This window comes from Lepidochelys olivacea (genome assembly GCF_965140295.1).
Source record: "Lepidochelys olivacea isolate rLepOli2 genome assembly, chromosome: 9".
Classification (NCBI taxonomy): Eukaryota; Metazoa; Chordata; order Testudines; family Cheloniidae; genus Lepidochelys; species Lepidochelys olivacea.
Window position 1 is genome coordinate 6,369,825 of NC_140419.1, and position 26,770 is coordinate 6,396,594.

Sequence of the window (26,770 nt, forward strand, 5' to 3'; positions counted from 1 at the left end):
GGGTTTGCCCTCTCTGCAGAGAATTAGCTAGTTTTCATCCTCGACCTTTGAGTCTGGAGCCATCCATTCAGACACTGTCTCTCCTTTGGCTTTTATGAGAGCAGCTCTACCATAGAAACTTGCTGCCAGTGCCTCCTGCAGTGAATTTCTCTTGGGACTGGAGGAAGGTAGCTGATGTCACCCCCTCCTGAGTCAGTCACTCTCCATCCAAGTCCCCTCTTCTCACAGGAGAGCAGCAAGGGATCAGTCTTGCATAATTGTGATGTAATTATGCATCTCTTTTAAATCAAGATTCAAAGTTTGCCTGTGAAGACTGTGGGTTTGTTTTTGTTTTTTACATTTGTCTCATTTAAAGCTTGACTGGAGAAACCATTTGCATGCACCGTAAGGGAGAGGCCCTACCTGAGTGGGGGTAGATGAGACTCAACACAGTTTCTTTCATTCTAGATTTTGTGGTATCAGGCAAATTGTTACCTGTACCATACTGCTGGGAGTCCCAGCCAGAAAAAAAAAGCAGATGCCATTCTTAGAGAAAAAGAGATTTCTATAAATGCAGTTATAAAGAATGCAGGGGAATTTATTAAGTATTCTTTTGGCACTAAGCATGGTATGGTGCAATAGGCTGCAGAAATTTTAAAATGATACTTTATTATTAACACTAGTATTTAATCTTGTGCAAGGACTGCTACAGATAACCCATATGAAGACATTTTTGTTTGTATCAGATGTTCCCCAGATATTGCTCCAGTCCATGCCACAAACCCACTTGGCAATCTGTGAGTGCAGCAAGCTTCTCTGGGGGCGGGGAGAGGCTATCTGGATCAATTGCCTGGCCTTTTAATAATAATAGAAATACATCTTTTTTGTTCATTGAAGATTATTTTTGGTCGACCTGTGAATTAGGCTTAAAGTGCAATGGGTATTAGATAAAATGGAGGTAATGAGCTCTTCACCACAAAGTTTCCACCAGCAAAACAACATCTTGTAGTAATCCAGGCTCAGACACCAGGTAAAATGAGTTCTGCAGCCTGGTTTGAATTTCTGATGAATGTTTTGCCTTGCCAGGGAACAGACACCCTTATAGTTAGCAGAACCTTCAAATATTCAGTGTGGTATTGTATAGGGGGTGACTCTGTGTGAGAAGAGAGTTAAATGAACCAAGAATCTTTCCAGGGAAAAGAGTAAATAGGATTAAGCAAAGATAATATTTGCTAAATTGGAGGTGGGCATGGGGGGGGACCAACTTTCCATGCATCTTCTCTCACAGACATAGCTACCACTCCTTGTTGGGGTGGCTTGATTAAGTCAACAGGAGAGCTCTCTCCCGTCGGCTGACAGCGACTACACTAGAGAGCTTACAGCGGTGCAGCTGCAAGCTCCCTAGTGTAGCCATAGCCTACGTTTGCATCCTACAGTTGTCTCTCTCTTCACGTCTTTGGGTTTTATTAATGTTCTAGTTTCTCTGCCTGTGCCAAAAAGTGTAATTTACACTCTTTGTTGGAGGGCTAACATGTAGGAAATAGGAGAAGTAGTTTTACCGCACTCTTATTTGAAATACATATAAACAGTGTAAAATGTATTTGTTTTATATCCTAGACGTGCCTTGCAGTCGGCTATGATCAATGACGGGCTCATTTTCTGGCTGGTTGATGTTTTAAAGGATACGGACTGCCTGTCAGATTACACGCTGGAATATTCTGTCGCCTTGCTCATGAATCTTTGTCTCAGGAGTTCAGGTCTCTTACAGTTACAGATGTAATTTTTCTGTTGGGAAATGAGTGGGGAAAAACCCTGACCCTGAACCTTTCATACTGATATTACTGAGGTCTTTCAAGTGATTTTGCATTATGTCTGTTTTTATCAAGATTTATCTGTGTTTAATTGCCCCCACCACTGTAGACTCTGAGCTCCATAAATGGTGCTTTTGATCAGGTGTCTTTTCCAACCTGCTCTGAAACAAAATCCACGCCTTGTGGGGAGTCAAAATTCACCTTCTTGCTGGAGTTTGGCTTTGTTACCAAAGAAATTAAATTAGTGTTCAGCTCAGTCCTCCCCTGGCTTGTCTGTACCTAGGGTTGTTCCCCTCAGAACTGCTCTATCTACACCTGGGTCCTCTCTATAGAGAGCCACTCCCACTTTCCTTTATATAGGGGGGGGTGATGTGAGGAGCCACCCACCTGACCTCACTGAGTCAGCAAAACTCATTTAACCCCTTCCCAGCATGTTCATCACCTAAAAGGGTGGAGCGTTTCAAGCAAAAACAGTCTGTCTGCCTCAGGGCTAGAATGAGTTACCTGATTTCTGACTGGGCCGAAGCAAATAATATGCCTGTTTATAAAAGCCAGTTAGAGCTGAGCTATTCAATAATGCAATATGGCCCCATCCTCACCTTGCAGGATTGGACCCATAGCGATCAACAGTCCTCTTATGACACAGAGAGCCTCATGATAATATAATGATACAGTTTGTGACCCCAAGGAGTTTACAATCTTAAGAGATTTTAATTAAAAAAAAAAGTGGGGGGTGGAGTTAAACCCAGATAAGTACACAATAGCCCTCAATTGGGATCATCAAAGTAACTTTGTTAAACTGTTGTGGGATCAATGTCTCAGACTTTGAAAGTAAATATTTTAGAAGATGTACCTGTCTAAAACCAGAGTAATTCAATTGACTTCAGTAGAGTTATTCTGAGAGCAGAATTTAGCAGGAGTGGGGAGCCGTCCATTGCATTGTATTAATGTTTAGGAAAGAAAGAAGAGTTTGGTTCTTTTAATTTCCTTCTCTGTATTTGAAAAAAAAAATTATGCCTTTGCAGGGAAGAAAATGTGTGCGAAAGTTGCAAACCACGTGCTCAAAGTTCTCTCTGATCTCCTTGGCCATGAGAACCATGAGGTACTTGTACAGCAAATATTCCTCTGTTTGGGCAAGGGAAGGGTAAAGCTGATGATTAAAAAAAAAAGGTGTGTTTTGCTTGGTCCTTTGCTATTGTACCCTGGCAATAAATCACATGGAATTTCAGTGAAGTTCACAGTCCTGTAAACTCATCTGGGCTCAGTGAATGCTATGGGGGTTTTTCCCTCGAGATTTTGTTCTCTCTCTTCAACTGTATGATTGGTAATTTGAAAATGAATGTTTGGTTGCAGTATGGTTTTCACATTCCAAACTGCAGGTTCCTGGGATTATTTTAAAGTAATCTAAAACCAAATCTTTCAAAGCCTTACTACATCGGGAGATACAAAACTGTTTGTGATGCAGACCATATGCGAAGCATCAGGTGCAAACAAGTCACCTCCACCAGTATTTCTTTCTTTCTTTTTTCTTTTTAAAAAGAATACTATAAAAATAGCTGGGTGGCCCTAAGTGTTTCGCTCCAAATATCTCTCCATCTGCTGCTTCGTGTGGGCTGCCATTTTATGCCCAGCAGTTCAGGGCAGGAGAAAGTGGATACAGCATTTGCCTTCAGTGTGAATTTTAAAAGGAGTGTGGGGAGGCAGAATGTCATTTATCAGACTGGGGATTTCGGCGAGAACATCAGGATTCAGTCCCTGACTCTCATGGAAAATGTCTTAGAACCTTAGATGAGCACCAGTGGTTGGGCCCACAGTTTTATATCCCATTCTGCAAAGGGAGCTACGTTTTAAACATCTTTTTATTTTTATTACCTTATTGAAACTGAAAGTAGAGACAATTTCCCTGAGCAACGTGTGTGTTTCTTCTGTGTCTTATAAAAATCCACGGTGTGATGTGGCTCAGCACGTCTGTACTACTTTATTTTAATTAAGATTCATCTTGGGAGTCTCTTGTTGGACTAAAAAAGAAAAGGAGCACTTGTGGCACCTTAGAGACTAACCAATTTATTTGAGCATAAGCTTTTGTGAGCTACAGCTCACTTCAAGTACTCCTTTTCTTTTTGTGAATACAGACTAACACGGCTGTTACTCTGAAACCTTTTGTTGGACTGTATTGTTAGCCTTGTTTTTGTGACCAATGTGAATTTGAAGGTGGTTTGTACAGTGCATGGTGATGTCCACTTATGGCCCAGTCCTGCACCATTTAAGTCAATAGAAGTTTTGTCATTGAAGTCAATGGCAGTAGGATGAGGCCCTTGGATGATGGGAGAGTTTTCTGAAGTTTTCTCAAACTAGTAGTCACAAGTGTCTTGGAGATCTAGATATACTATGTTATAATGTCCTGTGTTGAAGAGATTCCTCATGGATTTTTAAAGTAGATGCGTAGGCATCTGCGGAAAAGGACCTAGGGGTGACAGTGGACGAGAAGCTGGATATGAGTCAGCAGTGTGCCCTTGTTGCCAAGAAGGCCAATGGCATTTTAGGATGTATAAGTAGGGGCATAGTGAGCAGATCGAGGGACGTGATCGTTCCCCTCTATTCAACATTGGTGAGGCCTCATCTGGAGTACTGTGTCCAGTTTTGGGCCCCACACTACAAGAAGGATGTGGATAAATTGGAGAGAGTCCAGCGAAGGGCAACAAAAATTATTAGGGGTCTAGAACACATGAGTTATGAGGAGAGGCTGAGGGAGCTGGGATTGTTTAGCCTGCAGAAGAGAAGAATGAGGGGGGATTTGATAGCTGCTTTCAACTACCTGAAAGGGGGTTCCAAAGAGGATGGCTCTAGACTGTTCTCAATGGTAGCAGATGACAGAACGAGGAGTAATGGTCTCAAGTTGCAGTGGGGGAGGTTTAGATTGGATATTAGGAAAAACTTTTTCACTAAGAGGGTGGTGAAACACTGGAATGCGTTACCTAGGGAGGTGGTAGAATCTCCTTCCTTTGAGGTTTTTAAGGTCAGGCTTGACAAAGCCCTGGCTGGGATGATTTAACTAGGAATTGGTCCTGCTTTGAGCAGGGGGTTGGACTAGATGACCTTCAGGGGTCCCTTCCAACCCTGATATTCTATGATTCTATGAACAGCGAGACCCAACCTTCTTCATCATGAGAGGCAACTATGGGTCATGGTAGGTAGTTTCCTGCATATACCTGCACTATCTGGACCTACCTACAAAAATCCTTCTAACAAAATCAGGTGGTAGGGCTGAAGAAGAGACCTCTGGGATCATCTGGGTCACCTCTTGTCTCAAGAAATTTGATATATGACTTTAGCTTAGCTTACTTTTCCTTAAAACTATCCAGTACCCCCCATGACAGTAAACAGAACCAGCAAGTCTTGCCAGGAACAGTGTTTAGGACCTTCACATATTTGTTGCATTCTTGGTCTAAATCTACATGAGCCACCTTGTTTATATTCTTCAGGGGATGCAGAAAGCGCTGAAAACCGTGGAATCCACATGTAGCTAAAGTTGGCCCCCACACAAGGCTCCTGATTACCAGCTGGCCTTCTGATCACCTTCCTAAAAGTTTACTGGTCACCAAGTGGCATTATCCTAAGCAGGGAAACTTTTGTGTGAGTGGCATCAGAGTCCATGTGTGTGGCTCCTTTCCACCTAGGCTTCGCCTGTTGGCAATTGGATAGAATTCAAGAGTTGGAATCATTAAAAGTGCACTGACCATTGGCACATTTTCTTCCTTCTCAGATACAGCCCTATGTGAATGGAGCGCTGTACAGCATTCTTGCTATCCCTTCTATACGAGAAGAAGCCAGAGCAATGGTAAGGAACATCGGATTATACAGAGAAAAGAAATCAGAAGAAATGGATTGAGTAAGGAAGTAACATATCTACATAGACATATTTCTGACACCTACACTTCAAACCATCACTTCAAACCATGCTGTAAATGAATATTTGGAGTTCTCATTTTACTTCTGCAACCCCTCCCCTCCCCATATGTAATTTCATTACAGTAACTGTAGGTAATGTTACATTTTCCATTATTGTCTGGGCTGTGTCACAGAGTATGTCATGTTATTTTGGGAAGATATTGGGCCAAATTCCACTTTGATGCAAGCTGCTCTGACGTGACTGAAGTCAGTGGAGTTGCATCCACTTATACCCAGGCTGAGTTTGAATCACTGGTTCCTATTGACTACTACAAAGCTGTGTGGTCTAGGCTGAGCTGCTCCATCAATTATGAAGTAGTCTGTGAGAAATTATAGTCAAAATGGAACTGCTGGATGTTCTGAAAGAGGGAATTTGCCATCCCTGTAGCCGGTGATGATGAAGGAATTGAGGTGATGAATGGTCTCCTGCAGAGCTGTCACTATCTTTTGGAGGAGATAACAATGCACCATCACAAGCCAGCAGCCAGAGGCTTGTATCTGGTCTAATTTGTACTTGCTCACATTGTCTGTTTTATTATGTGAAATCAATTTAAATGTAAACCTGGGCAGCATGTCTCCTTTCCTGCCATTCTTTTCTTACTAAGTCTATTCAAAAGGCATCTCTGAAGACCCCGTTTTCTGCTTTTTCATGTTTAAACGTTTGGTTTAAAAATAGCTGTTCATTATCAGCTCTTCCAGCATTAGCTGGGGAAGGTGATACCACATTAAATAATACTCGTAATAATTAGGATGAGAGGCCGCTTCCCTGCATCTGCAAGGCTCCTAAGGAATAGCCTGCACTGGTGATCTATTTTAAAGGACAACTTGGGTTTGATTTTTCAGAGTCAGTAGGAGTTGGACACACAACTGCTTTTTGTACCTTGGAAAATCTTCCCCTTAATACACACAATTTTTGGGTGTGGGTGTCTCCCATGTATTCACATATACGATGGGGTTAGCAGCTTGCTAGTCTTCTACCCATTGTGGTGGCCAACTAAGGAGGAAGGGACAGGGTCTTGGGTTTCAAGGGTTTTGTCTAAATTAGGATTTAAAGGTGTTATTTAGAACGTTAGCTAACACGATCCAACTGACATGTTTGAAAAAGTGAACATAGACAAAGCGGTGTAGATGTTCACACACGCTAAGCTGATCATGTTAACCATAGGCTGCCTCGGGGCTTTAACTTGACAGGTTTAGCTTGTGTGAAGACAGACTTTTCAAATGTTAGGTTTTCTCTTCACGTACAGTGCTACAGCGGTGCAGTTGTACCGGTGTAGCTGCACCTCTTGTAGCGCTTTCGTGAAGTCGCTACTACCCTGACGGGAGCGCTTCTCCCATCTGCATGGCAGCTATGTCAGCTCGAGAAGCTCTCCTGTTGCTGTGCTGTCTGCACGGGGTTAGGTGGGTGTAACTGCATCACTCAGGGAGGTGGATTTTTCACATCCCTGGCTGATGTAGTTATACCAATATAGGTCTGTAGTGTAGACCTGGCCTTAGTTAGAAAGTATTAGCTAACACCTTCTAACAACGCACTTTTTTATCCTAAAAAGAACAGGAGGACTTGTGGCACCTTAGAGACTAACCAATTTATTTGAGCATGAGCTTTCGTGAGCTACAGCTCACTTCATCGGATGCATACCGTGGAAAGTACAGAAGATGTTTATATACATATAAACCATGAAAAAATGGATGTTTACCACTACAAAAGGTTTTCTCTCCCCCTACCCCACTCTTCTGTTGGTAATAACGTATCTAAAGTGATCACTCTCCTTACAATGTGTATGATAATCAAGGTGGGCCATTTCCAGCACAAATCCAGGTTTTCTCCCCCACCCCTTTTTTTTTTTCCACACACACAAACTCACTCTCCTGTTGGTAATAGCTTATCTAAAGTGATCACTCTCCTTACAATGTGTATGATAATCAAGGTGGGCCATTTCCAGCACAAATCCAGGGTTTAACAAGAACATCAGAGGAAGGGGGGGGGGGAGTAGGAAAAAACAAGGGGAAATAGGTTACCTTGCATAATGACTTAGCCACTCCCAGTCTCTATTCAAGCCTAAGTTAATTGTATCCAATTTGCAAATGAATTCCAATTCAACAGTCTCTTGCTGGAGTCTGGTTTTGAAGTTTTTCTGTTGTAATATCGCAGCTTTCATGTCTGTAATCGTGTGACCAGAGAGATTGAAGTGTTCTCCGACTGGTTTATGAATGTTATAATTCTTGACATCTGATTTGTGTCCATTTATTCTTTTACGTAGAGACTGTCCAGTTTGACCAAAGTACATGGCAGAGGGGCATTGCTGGCACATGATGGAAATGGCCCACCTTGATTATCATACACATTGTAAGGAGAGTGATCACTTTAGATAAGCTATTACCAACAGGAGAGTGGGTTTGTGTGTGTGGGGAAAAAAAAAAGATGGGGGGGGGAGAAAACCTGGATTTGTGCTGGAAATGGCCCCCTTGTAAGGAGAGTGATCACTTTAGATAAGTTATTACCAGCAGGAGAGTGGGGTAGGGGGAGAGAAAACCTTTTGTAGTGGTAAACACCCATTTTTTCATGGTTTGTATGTATATAAACATCTTCTGTATTTTCCACAGTATGCATCCGATGAAGTGAGCTGTAGCTCACGAAAGCTTATGCTCAAATAAATTGGTTAGTCTCTAAGGTGCCAGAAGTACTCCTTTTCTTTTTGAGAATACAGACTAACATGGCTGTTACTCTGAAACATGTTTTTTATCCTAGTTTATGTGAAGCCAAGGAGGGCATTTGGCGTGTATGAGTGCAGTAATAGAGGAGAGAAGCAGGGAGTAGGGTCTCTGAGGACAAAGAAAGTTGGTACGAGGGAGCTGAGCCACTTTCATTCCTAACTACTGATTTATTTGCAGGCACAATTATTGTCATTTAGGTGCCTTGCCCTGCCGAATCCGTGAGCTGCTACCCAACATATGGAGCTGGACATTAAATGGCATTAAAAGATTACAGACACAAAACAGATCCCACAGTTGCTAAAAGAGATGATGTGGGTTTAAGGAGAGAATGAAAATCAGGCCCCCTTCACCTCCCACTTTCCTCTGAAGCCTGCACAAATCTTTTCATACTTTTTCCTTACAGAGAGAGGTTTTTAATGAACCAGTATGTATTGAGTTTAGAAAGCAGAGGAGTAGCTCCTATGGAAATTTGTGAATATTGCGTGTACTGAAGGCTTCTGTGTTCAAGTGTGGTAGCAGATTTCCTTAATTTCTGGGCAGTTGATGGACAGAATGGAATATTTATAATTGTACACAGCAGTTTCACTATACATTTTCTCTTCCCAACAAAACAATAATTTTAGCCAGTGAGATGACCTGTGCTGGGCTAGTGGCATGAAACACTCACCTAGCAATGTTTTCCAATGTATCCAGGGAATGGAAGAAATTCTGCGGTGCTTCATCAAGGAAGGAAACGCCGAGATGATCCGGCAAATTGAATTCATTATCAAGCAACTCAATTCAGGTCAGGGGAACAGATGCAGCTATTATCCAGGCTGTAAATCTTTCACGAAGCCCATAAAAAAGCTCATGTTTTTATATGGCACTGGGAACTTACAAAGAATGACAACGGGGTGATGGACTGGGAGAGCTCAAAGAGGGAACATGAGGATTTCAGTGTCAAATGTGTTTTAAAATTTCCTTTGTGTTTCAAAAAGAAACATTTGGACCTAAATTCCAAAGCTTTCTGACCATGTGCAGCGTGACGTTGGATGGTTATGTTGGGGCATTATCCTCCCAGAAACAAAGGTACAATGCTTGAATAAGCTGGCGATTTTACTGGTAGCACAGTACAGTGGCACAGGGTTCAGTCTTGCTCTTCTCTTGCTTCATAGCTGGGTAAGGACAGGAAGTTCTTGGTGTCTGTGACCTCTCCTTACCCCAATCCAAACCTGAAGTGGAATTGACAAGTTATGTTCTGGCCTTTGTGGCTGGAGGGAAGTGACTGGAGAGAGAAGAAATAAAGATAGCAAACAAGGGTGAATTCAGGAGGCATCCTCCTGCTAACTAAAAATAATTCTTGTTCAGTTGTCTTCTTGTACTTTGGAAAGGAGCAGAGGTGGCAATGAATCTTCCTGTCTTAGGCTATGTCTACACTAGCACTTTTGTTGGTATAACTTATGTTACTCAGGGGTGTGAAAAAAACACCCCCCTGAACGACATAAGTTACGCTGACAGAATGCCAGTGGGGACAGCGCTGCTCTTTGGGGGTGGTTTAATTATGTCGACGGGAGAGCTCTTTCCCTTCGACATAGAGAGGTGACACAGGTGATCTTACAGCAGCGTAGCTGGATGGCGACAGCGGTGCCGCTGTAAGCTTTCTAGTGTAGACATGGCCACAATGTGGAAAAGAACAAATTGAGTATCATGCAGTTAGTGTTTGACTAAGGCAGGGGTTCTCCAACTTCATTGCACCGCGTCCCCTGACCATGAAAATTACTACACGACCCCAGGATGGGGGACCGAAGTTTGAGACTGCCTGAGTCCTACCACCCTGGGTGGAGGGAGCAAAGCCAAAGCCCGAGCCTTACTGCCCTGGGCAGGGCTGGGGGGGGCCTGTTACCTGAGCACCACCACCTAGGGCTGAAGCCCTTGGGCTTCGGCTTTGGACCCTGGTGGTGGGGGTCGGCTTTCGCCCTAGGTAGAGAAACTCGGGCTTCATCCCCACGCCACCGCAAGTCTAACGCCAGCCTTGGTGACCCCATTAAAATGGGGTCATGACCCACTTTGAGGTCCCAACCCACAGTTTGAGAACTGCTGGGCTAAGGTGTTGTCGATATAGAAAAATATTTTGCTGCTCTGTTTGTGAAAATGGCATTCTGAAAGGGGATATGTGACTGTTGGGCAACATTTCTGAGTGTGAAGATCTGCAGGAAGAGCCTGAGAGTTTAGATTGTTTTCAATACCGTGGTGTAGGTTTGCTCTCGTGAAATATGCCTCTCCGATAATAACATTCATTTTGTAATTTACTTGTGGGGGCATCTTTAAATTATATTATTCAAAAACTATTTGTTTAATTCTTTGTGTGCCTGCTATCCCCTCATCATACTGTAAATATGAGGATTTAACTAGCTGGGTATAATCATGAGTAAGTAACTATTCCTAAGTATTTCTGCTTCTGCCTTCTTCGGGGAATCTAAGAGATGATTTTTGGTGATTCTAAAAATGTTGCTGTTCTCAGAATACTAGCACAAAGTCCAAGAGCTGCTGTAGAAAGAACTAGCATAATAAATATTGTCAAGCTAAATTTTTCAGGACGGAGGATAATAGCTAGAGTTTCTGATGGGATGGACACAGACTAATTCATCTTTGGTCACGTACGCTGGTATTTTTTCTTTTGTTTCTTTCTAGAAGAGCCATTGGATGATAGTGTTGAGTCTGATGATGAAGAGGAGGATGAAGATGATGAAGTAAGTATAAAGGCCTGCTGACATCTCCTGGGAAACTGATTAACATTCTATTCAGGAACAGTTGTGCTGATTGTGGGGGATTTTGTATGTCTGTTCTTCTGTGGGGTGTGTTTTAAATTTCATTACCAAGGATATTTGCATAAAAAGAGGACCTCTGCTCCTGCTGCTTATTCCTCATTTGAAGTCCTAATCCTTTTCTTATGGCATCATAATCATCACAACAATAAACTATGATGACATAACAAAGGATTACAATTTAAAGTAAGGAAAGCAGAAGGAGCTGTTATATCAGCAGAGATCCTGTTTTCATGCAGATGTCTTTATAATTAGAAACAAAGGAAGCAAATGACCAAAAACACCAGCAGAAGTGTGTAAACTGAATGTTTACCTGTTTATTCTTTGAGGCATCATCAGCTGTTTAAGGTGTAACTTCTTTTCTTACTTCGAAATTTTAAAATCTTTTTAATTAACTCTGTTAATGTAAAATTAGCAAACCAGTAAGTACAAATTTCAGAGTAACAGCCGTGTTAGTCTGTATTCGCAAAAAGAACAGGAGGACTTGTGGCACCTTAGAGACTAACCAATTTATTTGAGCATAAGCTTTTGTGAGCTACAGCTCACTTCATCGGATGTATTCAGAACAAATGACAGGTTTCAGAGTAGCAGCCGTGTTAGTCTGTATTCGCAAAAAGAAAAGGAGGACTTGTGGCACCTTAGAGACTAACCAATTTATTAGAGCATAAGCTTTCGTGAGCTACAGCTCACTTCCTCAGATGCATATCGTGGAAACTGCAGCAGGCTTTATATATACACAGAGAATATGAAACAATACCTATTCCCACCCCACTGTCCTGCTGGTAATAGCTTATCTAAAGTGATTTCCAGCACAAATCCAGGTTTTCTCACCCTCCACCCCCCCACACAAATTCACTCTCCTGCTGGTGATAGCCCATCCAAAGTGACAACTCTTTACACAATGTGCATGACAATCAAGCTGGGCTATTTCCTGCATAAATCCAGGTTCTCACATCCCCCCACCCCCATACACACAGAAACTCACTCTCCTGCTGGTAATAGCTCATCCAAACTGACGGTCAGTTTGGATGAGCTATTACCAGCAGGAGAGTGAGTTTCTGTGTGTATGGGGGTGGGGGGATGTGAGAACCTGGATTTATGCAGGAAATAGCCCAGCTTGATTGTCATGCACATTGTGTAAAGAGTTGTCACTTTGGATGGGCTATCACCAGCAGGAGAGTGAATTTGTGTGGGGGGGTGGAGGGTGAGAAAACCTGGATTTGTGCTGGAAATCACTTTAGATAAGCTATTACCAGCAGGACAGTGGGGTGGGAATAGGTATTGTTTCATATTCTCTGTGTATATATAAAGCCTGCTGCAGTTTCCACGATATGCATCTGAGGAAGTGAGCTGTAGCTCACGAAAGCTTATGCTCTAATAAATTGGTTAGTCTCTAAGGTGCCACAAGTCCTCCTTTTCTTTTCAGAACAAATGTGGTTCTTGATTTGGAAAATCAGTCCCCTTAAAAAGTTGAATCAGAATAGTGGACAGAATGTGCAGGCAGCCTGCAATTTGGGCAGATAAGAACTAGTCAGGTATGCATTGCAATCTCTGCTAATTTAAGCTTTTTCTATGCTAGTGTTTTTCAGGAAACCTCCTACACAGCAAAAGGGGGAGCCCTAATGTAGACAGCACATAGGCCTTTTAACCATTTTATTACCTAAACAAACCAGCAGAATAGAATGGTGTGGTGGTAAAAATGCCTTTGCTCTTAGCACTCCTGCCCTTGCAACATCTGTGCAAGTGCAACAGTAGGAGATTTCCTGGAAAAATACTGTAGACAGCCAGAGGGGAGTTCCTCCATAGAGCACCCTTATTACATAAAAAGTGCTGCATGCATGAGCAATTTAAAGGGACAGCTAGAAGATATTTTATAGGCTTATACTATATAGTGCAATAGACAAGTGTGTGTGTGTATGTATATGTGTGTGTATATATATATATATTTGTATGTATATATGTTTTTGTGTGTGTGTGTATATATATATATATGTTCTAAAATGGCCCTTGGTATTGCTAGCTAGCAATCATGCTTAGTCTTTCTTTACAAATTCACTTTGTACTGTGAAAATTCCTGGAGAATAGCTATGGACAACACCTATGTATATGACCCAAACCTGCAAAAAGTAGGAAATCCAAAGTTCAGCATGCCACTTAGTCCTGTATTCGCCAGGTCTAGGGACAGATGTTTTGTTATCCCTCAAGTCATGCAGATACTGGGCTAACTTCAAGGCACTCCTTTTGTTCTCTACTACAGCAGTTGTGCTTAATTGTATCGCTATAGCACTTTAGCAGAGCTGTTCTTTTATTTTTAAATGAGAAAAAATTACCAACTTTTTTGCAAATTTTTTGTGTTAAGAAATGTAGAGTGCAATATAATTAAATCATATGGAATTTAAAGGAGAAAACAGACACCAATGAACAGGTGGGTATTCCTGCAGAGAACTTATTTGCTACAAACCAAACTCCCCTTTATAGTCTATTTACTACAGGGTAACAACAGCTGAATGTACATTTCAAAGTAATTTATTTTTAATAATAATAATGAATAATATTATTATTTATTTGTATTACCATCTTGCCTATGAAACCTAGTCATTGACCTCACTGTGCTTGGCACTGTATAGAAACAGAACAAAAAGATGGTCCCTACCCCATATTTGATTCATTGTGAAGTTAGAAAAACATTGCAAAGGTCCCAATCTTGTGAGCTACTGGGCACCCTCAGAGCCCATTGACTTCAGCATCTCACAGCATCTGGCCTTTCGTAGCATTGTTTTCTGTGGTTGGGTAGTTCTGAAGCGATTGGGTTTCTGGTAGCCAATGTCCATACCATGGATTAATGAGATGGTGATGAACATATGTCCACTGGGAACTACATTGAACCCAGCAAACTGATTCCACCTTTGACCTTCCCCATATTTGAATCTACATTTGCAAGAATGTTAATTCTCAGCTGTCTAGCCCCTAGGTGGTGCAAAGAACTGATTCATTATAGGATGAAGTTATTATAACTACTTAATTTCCAGTTATCTTTAAGTACATGAATGTCCAGTAATGTGCCCTCAAAGCAATGGATGTGGCACATTCAGGGTATTTCAGGATAGGGTGACCAGATGTCCTGATTTTATAGGGACAGTCCTGATATTTGGGGCTTTTTCTTATATAGGCACCTATTCCTCCTCCCCTCCCGCCCCGGTCTTGATTTTTCACACTTGCTATCTGGTCACCCTATTTCAGGAGCTCATCTTTATGACCTCTCACTGCTACCTACATCACTTGTTTATAAAACCCCTTATGAGGGGAGCAGCTATTCCTAGAGGTGAGGTTCTGTGACAGTGATTGCCTTGCGTCCGCTGTGACAGCACAAGATGGCGAAATCTTCCTTTGGTCTCTGGCATTTTTTGTTTCTGAGGGATACTTTGATATGGCTTTGATCTGTTGTGATGTATAGTGATGCAGAGACCACTTCAAGAACGGTGTGGCCTGAACTTCATAAGTGTTGAGCACTCTGTTCTTCAGGGGCCGCTCTCAGGAGTAAAAGGGGAGTTAATTCTCCATGTCCTGTTCCATCTTTGAAACAAATAAAGATCTATATTTTTGTGTTACATAAGCCTTTCCTTTATATAAAAGAAAAAACTCCCAAGACCATTTTTTAAAAACTTGCTTCCAGGCAAGCCAACTTTCAAGTCAATCCTAATTGTTAAGGGTAAGTTATAAATCTTTATTTCCAGGGGCTTATTGACATACTGCCAGGCCCTTAGCTAGATCATTGCCACTGGATAACTGTAATTTTATTCTGTTATCAAATGGAGGCCTATTCCAGTCCCTTGATTACAAAATTGGTATCAAAGATATATGCCAAAATAAATGGCAATAAAATGATATGCTAACTTCATGCAGGTTATTGTTTCTGTAAATAACCAATGATTTGTTCACTCACTGCCTCACAGATATAGACCTTTGTATTTATGGAATGCAGAATGTAATTGTTCTCCATGGTGAGATGGAGTTCCATGATTATATCTGATTTTACAGAGCTGTCTGGCAAGCCAACTTAAGGGAGAGTTTGGAAAAGTTTTATACACAGAAAGTCTATTAGTACACACTCAAATCAACAGTGCCAGTTGAAGTAACTTTACAAACTGTCACAAAATCGATGCATTTCAGGGTATATACATATTGGCTGTTTGTTAACACAGACTGCCTGTTTTATAATATGCTAGTGACCATCCTGCTGCAAATGTGTATAGCTTAGTGGCTATTTAAAAAAAACAAACACCAAAAAAAGCATTGTAGGGAAGTGGCTTTTTTGGCTCACCACCCATTTTCCTCAGCACATCCCTATCGCCTTCCATTATAGCAATATGTTTATGCAAAGATTTCCCCCAATTACCATTAGCTTTCTATATTTTGCTATTTCTGTATTTAATTTTAAATTAATCTGATTTTTTGTTGGCTTTTAGCAGATCTCACGGTAGTGACCACTTAAGACTAAACTACTCCGCTAAGAGTTGGTAGATGCTACTGCAGTATGGAGGAATATCTGGGCTTTTCAGAAAAGCTGGAGCTGTGTGTCTGTTTCAAAGCCTTGTGTCTGATCATTTTTTTTTAAAGTAGCTTTCCAGATATTGCATGCAGCTTTTCTGAAAGGCCTTTTATAACAGCCCATGTCTGAGAAGCTATAACAACAATAGGCTTTAGCCTCTTGTAGCATCTTAAACCCTGTCACGTGCTCATGTTTCTTTAAAATAAACAAACAGAACTCCAAGCTTTTAACCAAACTGCTGGGTTTTGTCCAGCTCTTAGGAATTACATTTCTTATAAAAAACAGATGGGTTTAAAAAAAATTATTTTTCACTGCAATAAAACCTGTTCTCATTACAGTAAATTGCACCATTATTTGTGTTCATAGGTGTGGATTCCATCACAGTCTTACACGTCATAAAATGATATAGACACTGTGAAATGTGGACATTTCAATGGTTGGAAAAGCTTCCAGTTGTGCAGGCCTCCAGTGTAATAAACTCGATTATTCATTTGTCAGTACATCCTCCCTGAAATCATCTGCCTATTGAGAAAAGGAAACTTTAAAAAAAATTATAAATAAATAAAAATAGTAGGCAAAAGAGTCTAATTTGCATTTTCCCTCAAACTGTAAGTACAGCAGATGTTAGAGTCTGAATTCTGTGGTCCCTGTTGGGAGAACAGAGCAGGGGCTTTGGCTGTCTCCAGCACCTTTCGTTAAGTGGGAGTCTTACTTGTGTGCTGGCCTACTTTTTACTTTTCTCTGTGGAAGTAGACAGTGGCTCACCAGACGCAAAGCAAGGGTGAAAAAAGGTACATGGTGGCTGATCTCAAAACGTTCAGACCTTTTTTTCAACAATTCCATCAGCCATTTCCCACAGAAACAGGAGCTGAAAGTCCATCACCATCTGGGAGTTAGAACTATGACTTGCCAGACTCAATAGCTGGCTACCGGCTGAGAACAAAGAATATTGGCACGCTTTAGGAATCCAAAAGTCTGTAATTCTCCAAGAAAAAAATACGAAAAGTCTACACATCTTTAAAGTATCTTTACACAGAGCCTTTCTTGCAATACAATTATTTGGTTCATTTTATGTACATGTTTTGAAAGAACACTTACTGTAAACAGCAGCACTCTTTAATTAGTACAGATTTACCAGATAATCTAATAGGTGGTCTCACAACACACCCAAACTGTGAATTTACCTAGTTTAACTGCATACCATGTCATGTTACTTCCTACCTTATTCAGGCACAAATCATTATTTAAAAGTTTATGCCTTTAATATATCTTTAGTGCCTGCTCTTGCAGTGCACCCTCCCATCAGGACCCCCATTAAAGTCAATATGACTCCCCACAGAAATAAAGACTGCAGGATTTATTGCTTAAGAGACAGATTATATGCCCCTTATTATTTTAAGAACAGAGTAAATCACCAATTTCAGCAAAGCATACTCATGTCAGCACAAAAGTGTATTTATTATGCCCTGTAGTAGCAGATATGATGAAGTATTTATTTTTAAATAATTAATCTTTAAATGTGGTTTTAATTGGGTTTGGACAGTCTTTAAAAGCAGTGTGTAAAAGTAAATACATGATATACTAGCTCTAATTCTAAATTAATTTGTAAATTTGAGATTTATTAGATAACTGGACAACAGACATTTATAGGATACCTTCTGATCCACCTGTCACTCGGCACCTGACAATAAAATCAGTTGCCTTCAGTGTGAAAATACAGCTCAGCTAGAAGCAAAATCAAAAGAAAAGAGCTTAGTCTTCGGGATTGTGCTACAGTGGCACAGCTGATACATTTCAGTGTAGATGCTACCTATGTAGATGGGAGAGTTTACCTAGCACTGTCTACATGGGGACTTAGGAACGCTGCTCAAGGGTGTGGATTTTTCACATCCCTGACTCACATAGTTAAACCAACCTAAATTTCCAGTGTAGACCAAGCCTTAGGCTTCAAGCCATTAACACCTTCACTGCTGTGGTCTGCTGCAGCTGTTGTGTGGTGGTAGAACAGGGCATCATTGCGTTGTGGTTGTAGTGGAATGATGTTTGGGTAAGGGATATACTCCGTACAAGGGACTAGAATGTGGATATGTTTGGATCCAGATACCTCGTACATTAAGCAATATTCAGGCAGTTGTGAGATTCTGAAGATTTAGAATGGAGACTAAAAGGGAGTATTTTTTCACACAACACACAGTCAACCTGTGGAACTCCTTGCCAGATGATGTTGTGAAGGTCAAGACTACAAGAGGGTTCAAAAAAGATCTAGATAAGTTCATGGAGGATAGGTCCATCAATAGTTATTAGCCAGGGTGGACAGGGATGGTGTCCCTAACCTCTGTTCGCCCGAAGCTGGGAATGGGCGACAGGGGATGGATCACTTGATGATTACCTGTTCTGTTCATTCCCTCTGGGGCACCTGGCATTGGCCAGCTGGCATTGGCCACTATTGGAAGGCAGGATACTAAGCTAGATGGACCTTTGATCTGATCCAGTATGGCTGTTCTTATGTTCTTATGCCCACTTGCCAACAGAGCCTAGAACTTTGTGTGCAGAATGAAATAGAAGCCTCAACTGGAGGACCTTAGATATCTAGTTAAGATAGATAACACGATGAAGAGAGCCAATCTGTGAAGAGCTTTAAAGCTTTTTAGAAGTGAAACTGTTGTCAGGCCAATGGAAAAAGTAAAAAAGGATGTTATGATCATCCAGTTTAACTCCTGGCAAGTGTCTAGCTGTTACGTTGTAAGCATACTAAAGAAGATAAATAACAGGAAAGCCACTGATGGTACATTTTTCTTGCTGCTTTCATCCAGAATAATTGTAAAATTGCTTTATAGACTATGGTTGATGTTTTCAATGCAGTTTAGGGGTTTCAGACATGTACTGTATCTTTCATTAAAATTAATATATGCAGTGTTGTTGTAGCCTTGTTGGTCCCAGGGTATTACAGAGACAGGGTGGGTGAGGTACTGTCTTTTATTGGACCAATTTCTGTTGGTGAGAGAGGTAAGCCTTTTGAGCTTTTCACGCCTACCACTGATATGTAGTTCTTATAATACTGCAGCCATTCTATACTAGAAGTGCCATGCAACCATTTTAGAAAGGGGTAGGAAGAATGATGTCTCCAATTTGTTGAGAAAAATGACTGTGTTGGTCTTTTTTGGAATTATTTTGGGGAAATATAATTAAGAAAGTAAAATGAGTAAAGACTAAACCCACTTCCTATTTAGTGATTGCAAACTGGAATTCATCCCAGATGATTAAGTTAACAGGTGCTTTCTTAATTCCCTGCATGAAACAATAATTCATTCCAAGGCTTTTCCTTTAAACCATAGAATATTTTTGTGGCATATAAGCAATATGTCTATGACCTAACGCCTGTAACATAAGCATGTTCACATGCTCCTGATGCCATGGTAGCAGGGCTAGTAAGAAACAAAATAGCCATATCAGAGCAAAGATTATGGTTTTGTTTAAAATATTAAATAAGTGCTAAATAGATAAAGGTGCAAGCAGAAAAATATAGGGTCAGATCCTTAGCTGTTGTGAATCCGCGAAGCTCCATTAAGTCAAGGCCTACTAAGGGTGGTGGCGGTATCTGTAGCCAACATGTGCCACATGAAATCTCTCCCATACGCACACTTATAAAACATATTCTTTCTGAACCTGTTTTGAGATTACATAAGCATCTGACATTTGGATGATTTTTGTCGCAAAGTGTCATAAGGTGGCTGACCCATTAAATGAAGTAGGTCCAGCTCTCCTGTGCCAGAGCAGTTGTTCCCATTTGGCCTTTTAAGGGGGATGGTAGTATCTGTTGGAGGCTATAAAGGACCAGGGAGAATCGGAGAGGAGAGAGACCCAGTGAGAGAACAACCTGGTGAGTTAAGTCTGCAGGCCTTCCCTGGAAAGAGGGAGGAATTACCAGGTAGTCAGTGGAGAGGCTAGCCTGCTGACTTTCAAGAGTCAAAGCTGGTGCTGGGAGGCTGAAAAGAACTGAGGGCTAGGAAGTCAGGGGAGGGGGGTAGCCAGCTGTCCTTCCTGAGGCAGAGGAAAAGAAGGCTGGAGAGGGCTGAAGGCTGACAGCAGCAGCGGGAGGTGCCTCCTGGCTCTTGGAGCTGGAGAGCTGAAGCCAGAGGGCCAGAGAAGGAAGAAGGCTGGAGAGCTGGGGTGTGATGAGGGACGCCGGGGTTCTGCTTGATGTACTGTCTGGACTATGATTGCGGAGCTTGGTATTGGGACTTATTTTGTTATGGCTTATGTGCATTGGACTTCTAAAATAAATTCCCCAAGGGTTATATTTTATACTCAGGAAGACCATTCGGACTATTTCTGGGGCCCCTGAAAGGGAAAACTGAGACAGACATGTCTACTGCGCCACAGCCTACCCAGGAGGGTGCTCTTGTTGGGGCTATCCCATGACAGTTATTTCCCAGCTTGACTGAAGCCTACTCCCTCACTTTATGTCATGCTCATGTAAAGGTGCTTGTCCTGTCCTTTTTCTCCTTTTATGCTCTTTGGGAATGATCCAAAGCCCACTGTAGTCAATAGATAGTCACCATTGACTTTAATGGGTTTTGGATCAGGCTTTTTATGTTTCATAACAGTAACTAGTTCTTCTTCAAGTAGTGTCCCTGTGGGCACTCCACTTCAGAAGCACATGTACCTCTGATTGGAGGTTTTTGGTAGCAGGGTCTGTTTGTTCCACACATGTGCTCCAGACCTTCTTGTGCTCTGTACTGAGGAGATATGGATCTGTACAGGTGAACTGCCCTCAGTTCCTTCTCAACTGCCCTGTGGCCTGAGATGGAGTTTATAGGTTCCCGCTTCAAGCTTAACCTTTAGCTTTTAGCTCATTTGGGTTCTAAGTCTACTTCAGTTTGCTCCTTTTGGGTGTATAGTTTTGTAGTTCTTCTAGTTAACTAAGAGTTTGTTTCCGTTAGACATCCCTTCCTCTCCCACCCCCATCCCAGGGGTTCTCCCTCTGGGATTGTCGTCTGCATGGTGTTCTGGGATCCCTGGAATTCAAGCACTGCTTCACCTGCCGTTAATCTATGCCAGTCAGCAATGTCCATTGCCAGCGTGTCTTGGAGACACGCACATACTGTGTAAGTGCAAGATCTGCTTGGCCTTCAGGAGTAGATCTAGGAAAAATAGGGAGGTTAAACTTAGGCTTCTCATGATGGAGCCCTCCTTGTGACCAGCATTGGATTCAGGCCCAGATGCCTGCCTTGTACATCAGCCGCTGAGTGACCACAGTACCCCATCGACCTCAGTCACTGTAGAAATAGACTGTTTCAGAGACCCCGTGTTCCAGAAAGGGTACTGCTGAGGCTCCAGGCTTCTCCAATACCTGGAGTCTTAGTCAAAGACTTCGGGCTCTTTCAAGAATCACAGTACCAAGCATGCCTTGGTACCAAACCTATCTCCAGTACAGTCTAAGCAGATTGCACCACAGAGAGTAAGTAAACACTTTGCGTCAAGGAAGCTGGTACTGTTTACAGAGCTCTCTGTGCTATGGCCAGTACATAAGCAGGTGTCTCAGATTATTAATTGGTTCCTCCAAAGCTAGCACCATCCTCTGTACCATCTCTGTCTGCTAGACAAATATCGGTGAAGCAAACAGTATCCTTGGTACTGCTGCTGACTGTTGCAGAACCTCATTCAGTTTCAGCACACAATCACCTGGTATGGCAGGAATTTAGATTCTCTACAGATTTGTCTGTCTCAGATAAGCCACAGTCTCCTTTCTTAATGGATACCAAAGGACTGTCAATACTGCAATCTTCTAGGTCACGGAGACCTTCCCCTTCCTCAGTACCCCCTAGTCTTCCGGTACCTTCAGGATGAGGCAGATAAACATTGTTTCCGCCTTCAGTCTGCTCCTCCCTTGGACTATGCTGAAGACATCTCCTCAGATTCCCAGATTTCTGGGCAGGGATATCTGTTGTATTAATTTAGATGGCAGATATGGACCCAAAACCTCAAAGGTATTAACATGACCCTGTCATTGCCCAACATTAAAAATACTAAACAAGGTTTGGGGTTTGGTATACAGAGACCTCGGCCTGCTTTCAAGGAGCAAGAGGCAAGCAAGTGACACCACAAACCAGTATCTCCTCATCTTTACCAGATGAGGCTGTAATGCCTTCCCCACCTTCTTATGCTGATGATTTTAAACAGTTTCAAGAACTTATGAAACAGATTGCTAACACTCTCCAGATCCCCTTGGAGGCGGTTCAAGAGTTGCAGCATAAGCTTTTAGACATTCTGCACGTGACAACTTCTGGTCAAGTGCTCTTGCCGGTGAATAAGGCTCTAATTGAACCTGCCAAGACCATCTGGCAGACTCCAGCTACTGTACTGCCTACAGACAAACAAGTATTCTTTCTTGTTATGAGGTTGCTAATGATCAGCCTCTTTCTAGAATAATAACCCATTTTACAAGATCTCAATGTACATCCATGGCACTGCAGAAAACTGTACCAGTTGCAGAAATTTGCAAATCTTCAACTTGGGCATCAGTTCATATGTTTTCCAAACACTGTGCCCTGATGCACACTTCCAAGTCAGATGCTGCTGTTGGCATGGCAGTCCTATCTTCAGTCTTAGATACAACTCTGAAGCTCTGTTCTCCTTTCAGGAGTACTGCTCAGGAGTCACCTGAAGTGGAGCACCCATAGAGAACACTACTCAAAGGAGGAGAGGTTACCTACCTTGTACAGTAACTGTAGTTCTTTGAGATGTGTTCCCCTATGGGTGTTCCACTAGATGCCCTCCTTCCTTTCTGTTTCTGAGTCTCGTCTCACGGCCCTTAGCAATAGAGAAGGAACTGAGGGTTGTTTTGCCTGTACAGCTCTATATATCCTCAGTACGGGACAGAAGGAGGTCTGGTGTGTGCGTGCAGGCTGAATAGGCACTGCTACCAAAAATCTTTGATCAAAGACACATGGGGCACATGCACATCTAATGTGGAGCACCAATAGGGGGACACATCCTTGAAGAACTGCAGTTAGTATAGAAAGTAAGTAACCTCTCCTAGAATGATTAATTTACTTTTCCGTACAATGTTTTATTGTTGCAACCTTTTTAAAAAGCAAAACTGCCTTTCCTTTAGTTCTAGTGTGATGCTCATCTGTCATGTTCTTTGGAGGATGGAGTGGAACTATTCTCGTTAGAAAGTAATGAATATTAACACCATGTTCTTTATTATTGAGCCTGCATAGAATACTTGGGGATTTGAGATTTCAAGGCAACCAGCCCGTCAGGGCTATAATTTTTTTCCTTCAGCCTTGCTAAGGTTATGCAGCTACTGGGAGGAATTATTTATATTTATTTCTGATTGAATCAAATGCTTGGACAAGGGTGTATGTACACGCATGCGCACACACACACATAAAAATTCACACAAACATTAGTTCACATGTGCAGCCCTAGTAGCAAGAGTCATTTATGTTTTAAATGCGTATTGCACAAGTGACTGCCGGAATGAAAATTAAATGCTTAGACTGGAACTGAAAGCTGCCCAAGGGTCTGTGTTCAAATAATCGAGGTATATTATTGTAACAGGAGGACCGTCATACAATGGAGGCTGATCTGGACAAAGATGAGGTGTTACAACCTCAGCTGGGAGAGCTATCAGGAGAGAAGCTGCTGACAACAGAGTATTTGGGAGTAAGTACCACTCGTTGGGATTCTAAAATACTGAATTTGTTTGGCTAGGTATTTAATTTCAACATTTCAATCAACATATAACAGCCAGAGGTTTAATTATAACAGCTGTCTTTTTCTGTGTGCTACATATAAGGCTGGCTGAGACTCAACTCTTTACCTACCTACTCAGCCCCAATCCCTTACTATCTGTTGAGGAACTTCTATCCAGCAGAAATAAGATGGGCTTGGGAAAGGCAAACTTGCATCCTTACTGAGCCGGCTCGGAACAGAAAGAGCTGTAGTGTAGACATGCGGTAAAGCATGGCAAATCCTGTTCAGTAACATTAGGATACAAATCTAGGTTGATGCTCAGATAGTCTTCATATCTCTGTTCCAATGACTTCAGTTTCCCCTCTCTTTCCTCCTCTTTCTCCTTCTGTGTATTAGATAATGACCCATACACCAAAAGTGAAGAAGAAGCTGTTTCCTGGTGTCCATCAGAGCATAGATGAGCCTCTCCAGAGACCAGTCACCCCAAGCTATCACAGAGCTGCATACCCAACGTAAGTCTGGGCAAATGAGGCAAAAAGTTGGATTTTTTGTTCTTAACTTTGAATTTTACTCCAAAATAATGTAACTTGAATATACAAAAAATAAAACCTCCATATTGGAAAGTACATTGCCATTGTCATTCTTTACAGGTTTTTTACCTAAAATAATGGATGTTTGAAAAAGAAAGGGAGGGAAAACTGCAGTCAAAGACGGGTCCATTGACCAAAGTCATGTACTTGGGATAATGGAATGAAAGTTCACAGAGTCATTTGGCTTAAGCTTGCAGTAAATCCTGTGTGTCCATATTCTCCACCCCAAATATTCAGATTCTAATATCTAAACTGTGTTGTTAAATCTATTCACCTAAATATGGGTTATTGCTAATTATCTACTCTATGTATCGTATGACGTTAAAAACAAACTTTGTATCTGTGAATAATCTAAGCACTATACGCAGATGTACAGACACTCTTTTCTCAACCTATGTATTATATAATTTTTTTAACATTAGCTTTAATAAAAATTTTATTTCTGTGGGTGAGGTCCCTGCAGCAGTTGACATACCAGTGGATCTTCCACTTCATAAACCAGAAAATGTAATCTCCTCTAGGGACAGTTGCTACCCTCACGTGAAAGCAGAAATTGAGACAGACAAAGATTACAAATGTGATAAATTCGCTAGTTACTTAAAATGATAACTAAAAGGGATGTTGTGAAAGGGAGATCTATGACTTCTGGTTGCAGCTCTACGTGTAGCTGAAGTCAATGGTAGGATATTGTTTTGCAATTGGAAATAAGAGACTTCCAGAACCCTAAAGACATGGTATTTATCAAGCTTTCTGTTCTTAAACAAAATAAGTCTTACCTAGTTCATTCTTGAGATGGGATTTCTCCTCTTCATCTCCATTATGGGGGAGGTAGAGGATTTGACACTGTCCTATCACACAACAAAGAACAAGTTTAACCAATTTTTCTTCTTTCAGGTGCATGCAGTCTTGGATTGTACCAAATCCAAGTAGCCATGGTGCAGGGTTGAGGAGTAGTCTGTCTTGAGGATTTCTCATATCCATTTCTGTGTGCACTTTTCAAACTGAGAGACTACCAACCATTCCTATTAGGATGGAATATGGTACCTCAAAAGCCACTAGATCAACAACATAGTTAAATATCTTTTTACTTATTTTATTTTATTCAAAAATTAAAAAGAAAAATGTCAGGTTGAAATCTGGGCATTCTTAAAAAATGAGTTACCTTCAGTTTCAGGTTCTATATCTGCCTTTAAGTTCTCCAGTCCTTTTTTTTGGTTTTACTTGCGCATCTTTCTTAAAATGCTTTTCTTTCCTATTACATGTGGAAGACCCACACAAATAGGGAAACTGACTCTGAATTGGCAAACAGTGGAACTGATTAAACACAAAGAGCTGCCAAATGTACAAAGTAAACAAACAGAGAAATTACAGAGAAAATATTTCATTTACAGTGAACTTAGGTGTTACTTGTAAAAATAGGTAGCATTTTCAGACAAGGTGTGACCATTTCTTTTAAAGCTGCCTTTACACTCACAAAGTTTGGGGAGTAATATCCGTAGATTGACAAGTTTACACTGAGTTTCTGTATACAGAGAATGGTTTACTGCATAGAATCCAGTGAGAAAATTGCCTTTTCAATAAGCAACAAGACTATTTGCAATATCTGTACTGCACCAAGCCCAAAAGTCAAAATCACTTTGGTATGAGCTAAAGCCTCATTTAATACAAATTATTTTTGTAGTATCCATGTGATACTTGACTATAATATGACTTTTGTATAGTTTCTTTTATACAAACTGTCACAAAATGCAGTTACAAAGGTAAAATATGAAAGCAGAAAGTAGGGGAAAATGGTAGAAGACAACATTTATTGTACATGTATTGTATATCTACAAAGACACTAACAAGAGCCTTGACAAAATCAGTTTCTAGTTGAGTGCATAACACTTTCCCCATTTCAGGATGTAAAAATTGAGCATGGTATATAAAGCAAGCAGACCCCAGTTCTGACATGGGAAATGTATGAGGTGTCCCAGGGAAGAATTTGGCCTACAAGGTCCTATTTTTGCCTATATACTATTATTGGTAAATTTATGAAGAAAATGGCTGAGGTGTTATTATAGAATCTAGTTCCTCTTCACAGCATAAGTGGGGTACAGATTTTAAAGCATATGGTAAAAGAACCTTTCTTCAGCATGGTCCATTTTTCCATATCCATAAAATCCCAAATCTTAGCAAACCATCTACATATGGCTGGAGAGGAGTGACCAAGTAATAATGTGGGGCTGCTATCAGTAACGCACAGATCTTTTTATTCTTGGTTTCCTTGCACTTCCCCAAAAGAGCTACAGACCCAAATGATGGAATCTATCGAACATGTTGCTGAACATCAGACCAAAGCCACTTTGCTACTGGCCAACACCATCAAATGCCTTCAAGGTTTCCCCTTCCCCTGTAATTTCTGCTACCCGCAGGAAGCTAGAAAACCTGGATTCATTCTGTGGAGTCTACAGTCATTGTAATGTAATGCTTATTTAGTGCTTTTCAACTTTAGCTCTCAAATGCCACAAAGGTGGCTGACCCTCACTATCCCATTTTATAGATGGGAAAGATGAAACATGTAAAAGTGAAATGACTTGCCCCAAGGCCATGCAACAAATCAGTGGCAGAGCTGGGAATAGATCTGAGGTCTCCTGACTCCATTCCACTGCACTCCTCTCGAGGCCACAG

At 41.3% G+C, this 26,770-nt stretch overlaps 1 protein-coding gene across 5 annotated transcripts in view; it reads left to right on the forward strand.

Moving 5' to 3' along the window:
• Window positions 1-26,770, forward strand: part of ARMC9 (armadillo repeat containing 9) — a 116,669-nt gene that overhangs the window by 66,124 nt on the left and 23,775 nt on the right. For all 5 annotated transcript variants that reach the window (XM_084640006.1, XM_084640005.1, XM_084640007.1 and 2 more), the window contains 7 exons: window positions 1,597-1,736; window positions 2,816-2,892; window positions 5,554-5,628; window positions 9,147-9,237; window positions 11,124-11,182; window positions 23,376-23,480; window positions 23,907-24,022. In XM_084640006.1, the coding sequence (XP_084496132.1) occupies window positions 1,597-1,736; window positions 2,816-2,892; window positions 5,554-5,628; window positions 9,147-9,237; window positions 11,124-11,182; window positions 23,376-23,480; window positions 23,907-24,022 (663 nt within the window). The remainder of the gene's footprint in view (window positions 1-1,596; window positions 1,737-2,815; window positions 2,893-5,553; window positions 5,629-9,146; window positions 9,238-11,123; window positions 11,183-23,375; window positions 23,481-23,906; window positions 24,023-26,770) is intronic.